This window comes from Bos grunniens, chromosome 21 (genome assembly GCF_055505025.1).
Source record: "Bos grunniens cultivar Pamir isolate PY7600 chromosome 21, Bosgru_T2T1.0, whole genome shotgun sequence".
In the NCBI taxonomy this organism is placed as follows: domain Eukaryota; kingdom Metazoa; phylum Chordata; class Mammalia; order Artiodactyla; family Bovidae; genus Bos; species Bos grunniens.
In genome coordinates, this window is record NC_141185.1 from 65,269,219 (window position 1) to 65,283,215 (window position 13,997).

Sequence of the window (13,997 nt, forward strand, 5' to 3'; positions counted from 1 at the left end):
TGTTATATCTTCTTCTTGGATTGATCCTTTGATCATTATGTAGTGACCTTCTTTGTCTCTTTTCACAGCCTTTGTTTTAAAGTCTAATTTATCTGATACGAGTATTGTGACTCCTGCTTTCTTTTAGTCCCTATTTGCATGGAAAAGCTTTTTCCAGCCCTTCACTTTCAGTCTGTATGTGTCCCCTGTTTTGAGGTGGGTCTCTTGTAGACAACATATGTAGGGGTCTTGTTTTTGTATCCATTCAGCCAGTCTTTGTCTTTTGGTTGGGGCATTCAACCCATTTACGTTTAAGGTAATTACTGATAAGTATGATCCCGTTGCCATTTATTTTATTGAGTTTATACACCATTTTTGTGTTTCCTGTCTACAGAATATCCTTTAGTATTTGTTGGAGAGCTGGTGTGGTGGTGCAGAATTCTCTCAGCTTTTGCTTGTCTGAAAAGCTTTTGATTTCTCCTTCATACTTGAATGAGATCCTTGCTGGGTACGATAATCTGGGCTGTAGGTTATTTTCTTTCATCATTTTAAGGATGTCTTGCCATTCCCTCCTGGCTTGAAGAGTTTCTATTGAAAGATCAGCTGTTATCCTTATGGGAATTCCCTTGTGTGTTATTTGTTGTTTTTCCCTTGCTGCTTTTAATATTTGTTCTTTGTGTTTGATCTTTGTTAATTTGATTAATATGTGTCTTGGGGTGTTTCTCCTTGGGTTTATCCTGTTTGGGACTCTCTGGGTTTCTTGGACTTGGGTGATTATTTCCTTCCCCATTTTAGGGAAGTTTTCAACTATTATCTCCTCAAATATTTCTCATGGTCTTTCTTTTTGTCTTCTTCTTCTGGAACCCCTATGATTCGAATGTTGTAGCGTTTAATATTGTCCTGGAGGTCTCTGAGATTGTCCTCATTTCTTTTAATTCGTTTTTCTTTTATCCTCTCTGATTCATTTATTTCTACCATTCTATCTTCTAATTCACTAATCCTATCTTCTGCCTCTGTTATTCTACTATTTGTTGCCTCCAGAGTGTTTTTAATTTCATTTATTGCATTATTCATTATATATTGACTCTTTTTTATTTCTTCTAGGTCCTTGTTAAACCTTTCTTGCATCTTCTCAATCCTTGTCTCCAGGCTATTTATCTGTGATTCCATTTTAATTTCAAGATTTTGGATCAATTTCACCATCATTATTTGGAATTCTTTATCAGGTAGATTCCCTATCTCTTCCTCTTTTGTTTGGTTTGGTGGGCATTTATCCTGTTCCTTTATCTGCTGGGTATTCCTCTGTCTCTTCATCTTGTTTAAATTGCTGAGTTTGGGAGTCCTTTCTGTATTCTGGCAGTTTGTGGAGTTCTCTTTATTGTGGCGTTTCCTCGCTGTGTGTGGGTATGTAGAGGTGGCTTGTCAAGGTTTCCTGGTTAGGGAAGCTTGTGTCGGTGTTCTGGTGGGTGGAGCTGTATTTCTTCTCTTTGTTCAGTCGCGCTCCTTTCGAAGAGTTGGGTTGCTTTTCTGGGTGCCTGATGTCCTCTGCCGGCATTCAGAAGTTGTTTTGTGGAATTTACTCGACGTTTAAATGCTCTTTTGATGAATTTGTGGGGGAGAAAGTGTTTTCCCCGTCCTACTCCTCCGCCATCTTGGCGCCTCCCCCTGAATGCTGCATTTAAAGCCAGCTTTTTCACTCTTCTCTTTCACTTTCATCAAGAGGCTCTTTAGTTCTTCTTTGCTTTCTGCCATGCTACTGCTAAGTTGCTTCAGTCGTGTCTGACTCTGTGCGACCCCATAGATGGCAGCCCACTAGTCTCCCCTGTCCCTGGGATTCTCCAGGCAAGAACACTGGAGTGGGTTGCCATTTCCTTCTCCAATGCATGAACGTGAAAAGTGAAAGTGAAGTAGCTCAGTCGTATCCAACTCTTCACAACCCCATGGACTGCAGCCTACCAGGCTCCTCCGTCCATGGGATTTTCCATGCAAAAGTACTGGAGTGGGGTGCCATCGCCTTCTCTGACATAAGGGTGGTGTTGTCTGCATATCTGAGGCTATTGACGTTTCTCCTGGCAATCTTGATTCCAGCTTGTGCTTCATCCAACCTGGCATTTCACATGATGTACTCTGCATAGAAGTTAAATAAGCAGGGTGACAATATACAGCCTTAACATACTCTTTTCCCAATTTGCAATCAGTCCTTTGTTCCATGTCTGGTTCTAACTGTTTCTTCTTGACCTGCATACAGATTTCTCAGGAGGCAGGTAAGGTGGTCTGGTATTCTCATCTTTTCCACAGGACAGAGGATATTTCCACAGGACAGAGGATATTAAAGGCTAATTTACCTTGTTCAAAAAGTACTGTGCTGTTAAACAAACAAGAATTAAAAAACCAACAGAAGTGGTGCAATGTAATATACAAGATTTTGCAGGTTTTTTTTTTTTTTGTATTGAGGTAGCTTGATTTCCAAAAGAAATTGTGAGAGTGCTGGTGGAAAGAACTATATATCATACATTATTAGCAAATAAAAATATAGAAAGTTAGGCAAAATTCCCACCATAAAGAAAAACTGATATAAAACATGCACTACAATTCTAAAACCATTGAAATTTAATGTTTTATTAACAGAACTTTGGGTATCAGAGAAAAATTTATGAAAAGACTTTGAGCATTAATGTGTAAATTATAACTGAAAAGAATAATCATTTTCTTGTTTGCTGGTAAATTTGCTCTAGCCAAGCAGTACTTCTTTTATTGAAAGACTGTTTTACTGATTTGGTCACCAATCCTCAAAGATTCTATTTCCATACACTGTTCTATTTCCATTCACTGACATAATGAGACTTTTGAGTGTGGCAGGTTTCAGAACATGACTACATTTTTAATGACATCATCCGTAGAGCACAGTACAGAATGATGCAATTGATTTATTTTGAATACCTGACTTCAACTTAAGTGGTACACAGGGAATTCTATTGTCAGGAAGAAAAATCTAACTTGTCTACTTAAAAATAAATAAAATAATCAAGTAGCCCTCAAATTAGATCAGTTACATTTGAACTTTTTCATTGAAAGTATTTTTATGAATATAGTTCTATATTAAAATTACAAAAAATGGTAGGAGACTTTTTTGAAACTCACCTAATGCTGTTCTTGCTGGTGTAGCATCTTTTTTGATCCAGAATGATACCCAGGACAAAACCACAGTCAGTATACAAGGAATATATGTTTGAATAGTGAAGTATCCCATTCTTCTACTCAATTCAAAATATATAGTCATGACAACATAGTCACCTGTAATGAAGTATTGCCAAAATTAACCAACTTTCTTGTGTTAAAATAATTCAAGGAAATAATTTATAACTTATTTTGTTAAATGAATGACTTGATAAAAGTATTCAAGTACAGCATTTATCAACTTGGAGAAAGAGTCAGAATTCTGGGGCTCTGAAACTTAATTTTTATTATATCCATGGCTGCATGAAGTATTTTACTATAAAAGACACAAAAAAAAATACACATTACTTGATATGTGTGATAGATGTGCACATTTATTCTATGCCATTATTCTACACCATTTATTCAGGCCATTACTCAATGAGCTATTATCACTTCTGTCTAGCTGTATGTTACATGTTTAAAACCAAGAATAAGAAAAAACTCATCCCTCAAGTAACTCTATTCTCAGTTTGCTTTTTCAATAGTAACAGACTTATACATAAACTTTTATATCTAAACTTCAGTAACAAATTTATATTTCCATTTTTGTAGTATGAATTTAAGCTTATCAATCACTTACTATAATGTTTTGCATAATATTTTTATATTTATTTTATCCTTTCATGATTACTCAGAAAACAAACAGAATAAATCATTTTATGGACACTACTTCCTCTTTACTAAAGCAAAGCCACACATAAACGAGTTGGGATTAATAGAGATGTTACTGGAAATCTCATAAGATTCCATGAGGGACTGGGAGAGTGTGCATGCCTAATACGTTGTTTATTTTATTCCAAAGTCGCCTCTACCCATGTCTTTTCTAGGTGATCTTTTGCAGAACTGTGTCTCTCTCCTTCCTTCCATTTGACCTCCATCCTTCAACTTGCTGGATTCAACCTTCTGGCACCTGAAATTCACGATGACCAGAAATGAGCCTCTATCACACCAATACCTTCTCTTAGCTTAGGTCCTCCTTTCATTTATCCAAGGTGGGAATCTAGACAACCATTTCTGATTCATTTTCCCTTCTTCAACTTCTCTATTTCCTCTAATTCCTCTTCCTACCTGGCCCATGTACTATTTACCAAAGCCCCTGGCTTGTCTCATAACAACCTTCAGTACTCTGGATCATTCTGCGTCCTGTCACCAAAAGGATCTTTCCAGAACACAGCATCTTGTTTCTCCTGTACAACTGTCAAAACTTTATGATGGAGAGAATAAGATGGTGGAGCAGTAGGTGGACATGGAGTGCATCTCTCTCCATGGATACATCAGGAATACACCTTCAGACACAGAAGCATGTGCAGAACACCAGCTGAGAGTGGGCAGGAGCTCCTGACCAGTGGAAAAGAATATATAGAACCACATAAAACTCTGTAGAATGAAAGAAGTAGGGAAAAAAAGAGAAGCATTAGTAGCACTGGACCTGCCTCTGGCAGGCGGGGGAACTGAGCAGGGGTTTGACCTCCACACTGGGGCAACTGTTTGGGACAGAGGAGAGATAGTTGAGGCTGAGAGTGAAGCAGCTGATCTGTGACAGTCTAAACGGAATAATAATCACACAGAAAATCCTTGCCACAGCCATACATACCCCAGTCAGGGACATGGGTCCCTTAGAAGGCACAGCAGCTGGGGGCTGGAGTGCAGGGATTGTGGAGGAATCCAGGATGAGGTCTGTGGTTGATGGTGGGGAGATGGCCCTAGGGGACATGCGGGAGGAGATTGTGGTAGGAAATGCCTGTGGAGGAAAGCTAGGCAGCCTTGGAGGCAAGGTGATACTGCTGCGTGTAGGGATGGGGCCATCACTTTAGCCTCTCTCTCCCACAGGCCAGCACCAGCAGCTGAACAACAGAGAGGCTGGCCCTTCAAGCACCTGGCAGTGCTGAGCAACAGAGAAGGACCCAAGTCAGGGGAGCCCTCTAAAGGCCTGAATGGGTGGGGCAATGGAGGAGGTCTCACCGAAGATCACCAGCTACCAGAGGCTGGAAAAAGACTCTGATAGGGCCATAGCTCCTGTAGTTGAGGCAGTCTGTGTCCCTGCACACTTGGTGCCGCTGTGCCACCTTCATGCTCAGTCCTCACTGGGGCAGAGCTGCCACAGACTAGAAAAAGCCCTAATAAAACCATGTCTCCTGTGACAATAGACATTAGTGCTCCTGCATAGCCAGTGTTCCTGTGATCCAAGCAACTGCGCCACCTCCATGCACGATCCCTACTGGGAAAGAACTGCCAGAAGCTAGAAAGAGTCCTGTATCTATGCAAACGGGGTCACTTTGGTCACATCAAACTCTTTAAGACCCTGTGGACTGTGGTCTGCAGGCTTTTCTGCCTAGGAGATTCTCCTGGCAGGAATACTGGAGTGGGTTGCCATACCCTTCTAGAGCACGATACTTCCTGCTGCCAGCTCCCTTGAGTACCTGGTGCTGCCAGGGCCCCTGTGACCTAAGCAGCTGTACCACCTCCACAGCTGGCCCTCACTGGCGCAGAACCAAGTCCTCCAGGGCATCCTCATGAGCAAACCCGTCTGGATGACCCACATCCAGAGGTAGAGATAAAGCTACAGTTGAAACCCAGGGGCAGTGTGGCTAAGGAAGAATACCCAAAACCTTCCCACCCACTGTACAAACTAGATTAAATCCACACAATCAACTAGGAAGACTGTGTTTATGGAATATTTAAAAGGACAACGAGAGTTCTCACAAAAGAAAATGTACTAGTTCTGACACCTGTGGACATTGAAGGCAAGAACACACAGGAAGAGTACCAGATTAGAGTCTGAGCAGATCCCACAGCAGGTCCAGACACCAGCCCAGTGTTGAACGGCATCCTAGGGAGGTGAGGTGGACTGTGACTCCTGGTGAGGGAATGGATGCTGACAGCAGAGACTCAAGAGAACATTTCTTATCTTTTGACTTGTTCTGTAGTTGCTTCTGGATGTCCCCCCCATCCCCTTTCACTCTGTTGTTGTAGTTGATGGTTTTTACCAGCACTATTAAATCTATTTAAACTTTAGAGAATTTTTAAAATATAAATTTATTTATTTTAATTGGAGGTTAATTACTTTACAATATTGTATTGGTTTTGCCATACATCAACATGAATCCACCACAAGTATACACGTGTTCCCCATCCTGAACACCCCTCCCTCCTCCCTCCCCATACCATCCCTCTGGGTGGTCAATAGCCAGGACAAGGAAGAAACCCAGAGAATTTTTTAAAATTGCACTTTTTATTTCTATTATATACTGCCTCTGTATTGGCCTTTTGCAGTTCTGTGGGGTTTTCCTTTTTTTTTTTTTTTTTACTTCTTGTTATCTCTTTTTAAAAAATTTATTGTTATTTTTTCTACATTTATTCCTTTGTTTGTTTTTCCTACTGTTCTTTTCCCATTGTAGTTAATCTTTATTGTATATAAATCCTCTTTATCTACTTCTGCTTAACTTTGCATTTATATTCTTTGTTTCTTTTTCTCACCATATATGTCAGTTTATTTTGTTTTTGTTGTTTTATTCCCCAGTTGGCACCTTGCTTTAGTTCTGTTTTCCAGTTTGCACTTTAGTTAGTTTTAATCTTAATTGGTGGATATAATTTTTGATTTCCTTTGTTTGCAAGGTCAATCTATTATACTTTATCTTTTTTGGACTTTTGGTTTTGCTTCTGGGTGTACATATATGTGTGTATATTCCATTATTTTAGTTATTATTTACCTGATTTTGTAATTGCCATTTATCTGGGATGCACCTTTTGTTTCTCACTTTTGTGTGTTTGTTTTAATACCATTTAATGCCATAACAAACCACCTGTGAATCTCTGTTCCTGGCCAGAGCCCAGGCCCTGAGACTTTGGAGTGGGTGCACTGACTTCAAGTCCCTAGATTACCAGAGAACTCCTAACCCTAGGGAATATCAAATATTGAGAACACCAACAAAGGCAACCATTTGTGTGAAAGACCTGGCACCACCCAACTGCCAGTAGCACCCTGTGCAGGATGCCTCATTCAAACAAAAAATAAGACAAAAATACAAACCCAATCATCAGCAGACAGGATTACCACCTCACTCAGCCATGCCCATCAGAGGGGAAAAAACTCACCTCCTCCAACAGGAACACAAGCATAAGTCACAGCCTACTTGAAATTTACACAAACCACTGGACCAACCTAATGGGGGCAGAAACCAAAAGGAAGAAAGAATTCAACCTCAAAGCCTGGGAAAAGGAGGCCTCAAACACAATAAGTTAAAAATAAATAAATAAATAATGAAAAGTAGAGAAATAATGTGTAAATGAAAGAACAATCTAGAAACATATAAGTCCAAATAAACAAAGAGGAAATAGGCAGACTACCTGAAAAAGAATTCAGAATAATGATAGTAAAGATGAGCCAAAACTTCAAAAAATAAAATGGAGAAAATGCAAGTATCAATTAACAAAGACCTATTGAAATAAAAGAATAAACATACAGAGACAAACAGCACAATTACTGAAATTAAAAATACTCTTGAAGGAATCACTAGTAGAATACCTGAGGCAGAAGAATGGAAAAGTAAGCTGGATGATAGAATGGTGGAAATAACTCCTGAAGAGCAGAGTAAAGTAAAAAGAATGAAGACTATCAGTTAGTCTCAAAGAGGATAGTTTCAGAGACCTCTGGGACAATATTAAATGCATCAACAATCAAATTATAGGGGTCCCAGTAGAAGAAGAGAAAAAGAAAGGGTATGAGAAAATTTTTGAAGAGATTATAGTTGAAAATTTCCCCAAATTGGGAAAGGAAATAGTCAATCAAGTCCAAGGAGCATAAAGTATTCCATACAGGATAAACCCAAGGAGAAACACACCAAGACACATACTAATCAAAGCAACAAAGATTAAACACAAAGAAAGAATACTAAAAACAGCAAGAGAAAAACAACAAGTAACATACATAGGAAACCCCATACATTTAACAGCTAATCTGCTGGCAGAAACTCTTCAGGCCAGAAGGGAATGTCAGGATATATTTAAAGTACTGAATGGGAAAAAAATCTGTAACCAAGATTATTCTACCTGGTAAAAATCTCATTCAAAATTGATGGAGAAATCAAAAGCTTTACAGACAGGCAAAAGTTAAGAGAATTTAGTACCACAAAATCAGCTTTACAACAAATGTTAAAGGGACTTATATAGTCAGGAAATACAAGAGAAGAAAAAGATCTACAAAAATAAACCCCAAACAATTAAGAAAATGGCAATAGGAACATATATATCAATAATTACTTTAAATGTAAATGGATTAAATTCTCCATCCAAAAGAGACAAAATGGTTGAATGGATACAAAAACAAAACCCACATGTATACTGTCTATAAGAAACCCACTTCAGACCTAAAGACACATATAGACTGCAAATGAGAGGATGGAAAGATATATTCCACTCAAATGGAAATCAAAAGAATGCTGGAGTAGCAATCCTCATATCATAAAAAATAGATCTTAAAATAAAATAAAATATATTACAAGAGATAAGGAAGGATACTACATAATGATCAAGGGATCAATCCAAGAGGAAGACATAGGAATAGATGTTGTAAATATCTATGCACCCAACATAGGAGCACCTCAATACATAAGACAAACACTAACAGACAAAAAAGGAGAAATTGACAGTAACGCAATAATAGTAGGAGACTTTAACATCCCACTTACACCAATGGTCAGATTATCAAAAAGAAAATTAAAAAGGAAACACAATCTTAAATGACACATTAGAACAGATGGATCTTATTGATGTCTTCAGGGCATTCCATTCAAATGCAGAAGAATGCACTTTTTTTTCAAGTGCACATGGAACATTCTCCAGGACAGACCACATCTTGGGTCACAAATCAAACCTCAGTAAATTTAAGAAAATTGAAATCATATAAAGCATCTTTTATGACCACAAAACTAGATATCAATTACAAGCAAATAACTATAAAAAACACAGACTCATAGAGATAAACAATATGTTTCTAAATAATGAGCAGGTTACTGAAGAAATCAAAAGGGAAATAAAAAAAAGTCTTAGAAACAAATGACAATGAAAATAAAACAATTCAAAACCTATGGGATGTAGCAAAAGCTGTTCTAAGAGGGAAGTTTATAGCAATACAATCTTACCTAAAGAAACAAGAAAATCATTGAATAGAAAATCTAACTTTACACTAAAACAACTGGAAAAGAAGAAGAAGAACAACAAAAACCCCAAAATCAGTAGAAGGAAAGATATCATAAGGATCGGAACAGAAATAAATGAAAATGAAATGAACGAAACAATAGTAAAGATTAATAAAACTAAAAGCTGGTTCTTTGAGAAGATAAACAAAATTGACAAACCTTTAGCCAGACTCATCAAGAAAAAAGAGAGAGAAGAACCAAATCAAAAAAATTAGAAATGAAAAAGGAGAGGTTACAACAGATAGTGCAGAAATATAAAGGATTATAAAAAACTATTATAAGCAACTATATGGAAATAAAATGGACAACCTGAAAGAAATGGGCAGATTCCTAGAAAAGTTCAATTTTCTAAGACTGAACCAGGAAGAAAGAAATTATGAACAACTCAATTACAAGCAGTGAAATTGAAACTGTGATCAAAATTCTCCCCCAAAACAAAAGCCCAGGGCCAGATGGCTTCACAGGTGAATTCTCTCAAACATTTAGAGAAAACCTAATGCCTAGCCTTCTAAAACTCTTTCAAAAAATTGCAGAGGAAGGAACACTTCCAGACCCATTCTAAGAGGCCACGATCACCCTGATACCAAAACCAGGCAAAGACAACACAATAAATGGAAATTACAGGCCAATATCACTGATGAATATAGATGCAAAAATCCTCAACAAAATTCTAGCAAACAGAATTCAACAAACATTGAAAAGCTCGTACACCATGATCAAATTGGGTTTATTCCATAGATGCAAAGATTCTTCAATATATCCAAATCAGTGTGATACACCATATTAACAAATTGAAAGATTAAACCATATTGCAATCTCAATAGATGCAGAAAAAGCCTTTGACAAAATTCAGCACATACTTATGATTAAAATTTAAAAGAAAAAAAAAAGAGGGCCTAGAAGGAACCTACCTCAAAATAGTAAAGGCCATATATGATAAACCCACAGTTTATCCTGCTGGGGAACAAGACAAGGGTGTCCACTCTCACCACTATTATTCAATGTAGTTTTGGAAGTCCTAGCTACAGCAATCAGAGAAGAAAAAGAAATAAAAGGAATCCAGACCAGAAAAGAAGTAAAGTAGTCACTGTTTGCAGATGACATGATACTATACATAGAAAACCCTAAAGATACTATCAGAAGATTACTAGAACTCATCAGTGAATTTAGCAGTCACAGAATACAAACCAATACACAGAAATCATTTGCATTCCCATATACTAACAATGAAAAATCAGAAAGAGAAATTAAGGAATCAATCCCATTCACCATTGCAACTATAAGAATAAAATAGCTAGGGATAAACCTACATAAGGAGACAAAAGAATGGTATGTAAAAAATTATAAGACACTGATGAAAGAAATAGAAGATGACATAAACAGATGGAGAGATATTTCACGTTCCTATGCAAGAAGGATCAATATGTGAAAATGATTATAAAATGTGAAAATGACTATACTGCCAAATGCAATCTGCAGATTCAATGCAATTCCTATCAAATTACCAATGGTATTTTTCACAGAACTAGAACAAAAAATTTCTCAATTCATATAGAAACACAAAAGACCCTGAATAACCAAAGCAGTCTTGGGAAAGAAGAATGGAGCTTGAGGAATCAATCTTCCTGACTTCAGATTATACTACAAAACTACAGTCATCAAGACAGAATGGTCCTGGCACAAAAACAGAAATATAGACCAATGGAACAAGATAAAAATCCCAAAAATAAACCCATGCATCTATGGGTACCTTATTTTTCACAGAGGAATCAAGAATATACAATGGGGCAAAGATAGCCTCTTCAATATGTGGTGCTGGTAAAACTGGACAGCTACATGCAAAAGAATGAAATTAGAACAGTTCCTAACACCATATATGAAGATAAAGTCAGAATAGATTACAGACCTAAATGTAAGACCAAAAACTATAAAACTCTAGAGGAAAACATAGGTGGAACATTCTCTGAGATAAATCACAGCCAGGTCCTCTACGACCCACCTCCCAGAGAAATGGAAATAAAAATGAAAATAAACAAATGGAACCTAATTAAACTTAAAAGCTTTTGGACAATGAAGGAAACTATAAGCAAGATGAAGAGGCAGCCTTCAGAATGGGAGGAAATAATAGCAAATGAAACAACTGACAAAGAATTAATCTCTAAAATATAGAAGCAGCTCATGTAGCTCAATATTGGTAAAATAAACAACTCAATCAGTAAGTGGGCCAAAGAAACTAAACAGACACTTCTCCAAAGAAGACATACAGATGGCTAACAGACACATGAAAAGATGCTCAATATAGTTCATTATCAGAAAAATACAAACCAAATTACAATGAGATATCACCCCACACCAAACAGAATGACCAACATCAAAAAGTCTACAAACAATAAATGCTGGAGAGGGTGTGGGAAAAGCGAACCCTCTTGGAGTGTTGGTTAAAATGTAAAATGATACAGACACTATGGAGATTCCTTAAAAAACTAGGACTAAAACCACCATATGACCCAACAATCCTACTACTAGGCATATACCTGAGGAAATATAAATTGAAAAAGATACATGTCCCCCAATGTTCACTGCAGCACAATTTACAACAGCTAGAACATGGAAGCCACCTAGATGTCCATTGGCAGATGAATGGATAAAGAAGCTGTGGTACATATATACAATGAAATATTACTCAGCCACAAAAGGGATGCATTTGAGTCTACATTATAATGAGGTGGATGAATGGATAGCCTATTATACAGAGTGAAGTAAATCAGAAAGAGAAAGATAAATATCATGTATTAACACATATATTTGGAAACTAGAAAGATTGTACCAATGCATTTATCTGCAGGGCAGCAATGGAGAAACAGACGTAGAGAACAGACTTATGGACATGGGGCAGGGGGAGGAAGGAGAGGGTAAATGTATGGAGAGAGTAACATAGAAACTTACATTACCATAAGTAAAATAGATAGCCAATGGAAATTTGCTGTATGACTCAGGGAACTCAAAAAGGGGCTTTGTAACAACCTAGAGTGGTGGGATGGGAGGGGGTTGGGAGGGACGTTTAAGAAGGAGGGGACATATGTATACCTATGATTGATTTATGTTGATATTTGGTAGAAAACAACAAATTTCTGTTAAGCAATTATCCTTTGATTCAAAAAATAAATAAATAAAGAAAATTTTAAAAAAGGGAAAAATACTTTATTATGGTCTTTCTGGGGCCCAGGGTAAGCTACCCCAAAATATGCCTCAATGGCATAGTGATTACTTTGAATTAAAGTTACTTAAGAAATGACCAATGCAAGAGATATCTACTCTGACCCTCCTATTTGTCTACAGAAGTAGGAAAACAATCTCTCATGTGAAAGGTGTACTCCCCACGTCTAGAGGTAGGTCATCCTTATTGCCAGGAAGCCTGTATAAACAAACCTTTTCCCTTCTTTAATTGATTTCTCACTAATTAAGTACTCAAAACCCAAGTTCTTTATCCTATTAATTCCTCACAGATGTATTGTTCTTTTTGGTCTAAAAAGTATAAAAGCTACATTTTGGGCACTTCCCATTTTTATGAGACCTCCTTGTGTATGAATCAAATTTTGTTTCTTTTTCTCTTGTTAATCTGCATAATGTCAATTTTATCATTAATATTAGTCCAGCCATAATAACTCAAGACGGGTGGAGGGTGGGGGGAATTTCCCCCTCTCCAACAGTCTGCATCATTCTGAATGAAATGCCCCCTTGACCCTATATTCTTTGCACTTCCCCAGGTCCTCAGATGTGCCAAGATCCTTCCCCAGTGGTTGCTACATATCTTCTTTTCTGCGTAGGATGTGCTTCCTTTCACCTGCATCCAAATAGTTCACACTCAACTTTGAAGCTCAGCTTAGAAATCATTTAGTCCAGGAAGCACTCTCTAATTGTTTCTAACAACTGTGACTAATTTATTTCTATAATTCTAATAAAATATTAGACTCAAAACCAATAAACTAGTTGAGTTTTAGAATATATGCCTTGTTTATCAATGTTACTTGATAAGCAATCAGCTGGTACTTGTTTAAAAAAAAAGATCTTCATGGTTGCAGAGTCAGACACGATCAAGCGATTGAACACCACATGTGCAGTTTCTCAGATAAGGCCAGGTCCATCCCTAGTTATATTTGTCATTCGTTCTAGGACTGGTGACTGAAAAAGAAATGTTTCTTCTATGAAAAAAGTCCCAAAGTCCCATTTTTACTTAAAATATTCACAAGCAGACTATATGAAGCCCATGTAAAATTATGCCTTTCAACAAATTAGAATATTTTTTGCAAAATATGGTGTTCTGTTGTAGCAATACTCAGGATGGCCAATAGAAACATCAATTTGGAGATTATTTCCCAAGAAACATTAAACATTTTTAGCAAATTAGTATTTCAGTACAAAGGAAGGAGAATGATTACCCTGAAGCAATAAAAAACACAAACATATTTTTCTAAGTAATATGAAGGTCAAGTTATATCATTTCCTGGGGAAATATTATTATTTATGTGTGACATTTAAAGGTCTATTAATATTTACATAAAATTTCAATAAAAACTGAGCAGAAAATAGAAAAGCAAAACA

General features: G+C 37.1%; 1 protein-coding gene across 1 annotated transcript in view; it reads right to left on the reverse strand.

The window, feature by feature from the left end:
* GABRG3 (gamma-aminobutyric acid type A receptor subunit gamma3) overlaps positions 1-13,997 on the reverse strand; it is an 828,707-nt gene that overhangs the window by 16,113 nt on the left and 798,597 nt on the right. Inside the window, exon 7 of the mRNA XM_086364905.1 lies at positions 3,121-3,273. Coding sequence (XP_086221031.1) covers positions 3,121-3,273 — 153 coding nt within the window. The remainder of the gene's footprint in view (positions 1-3,120; positions 3,274-13,997) is intronic.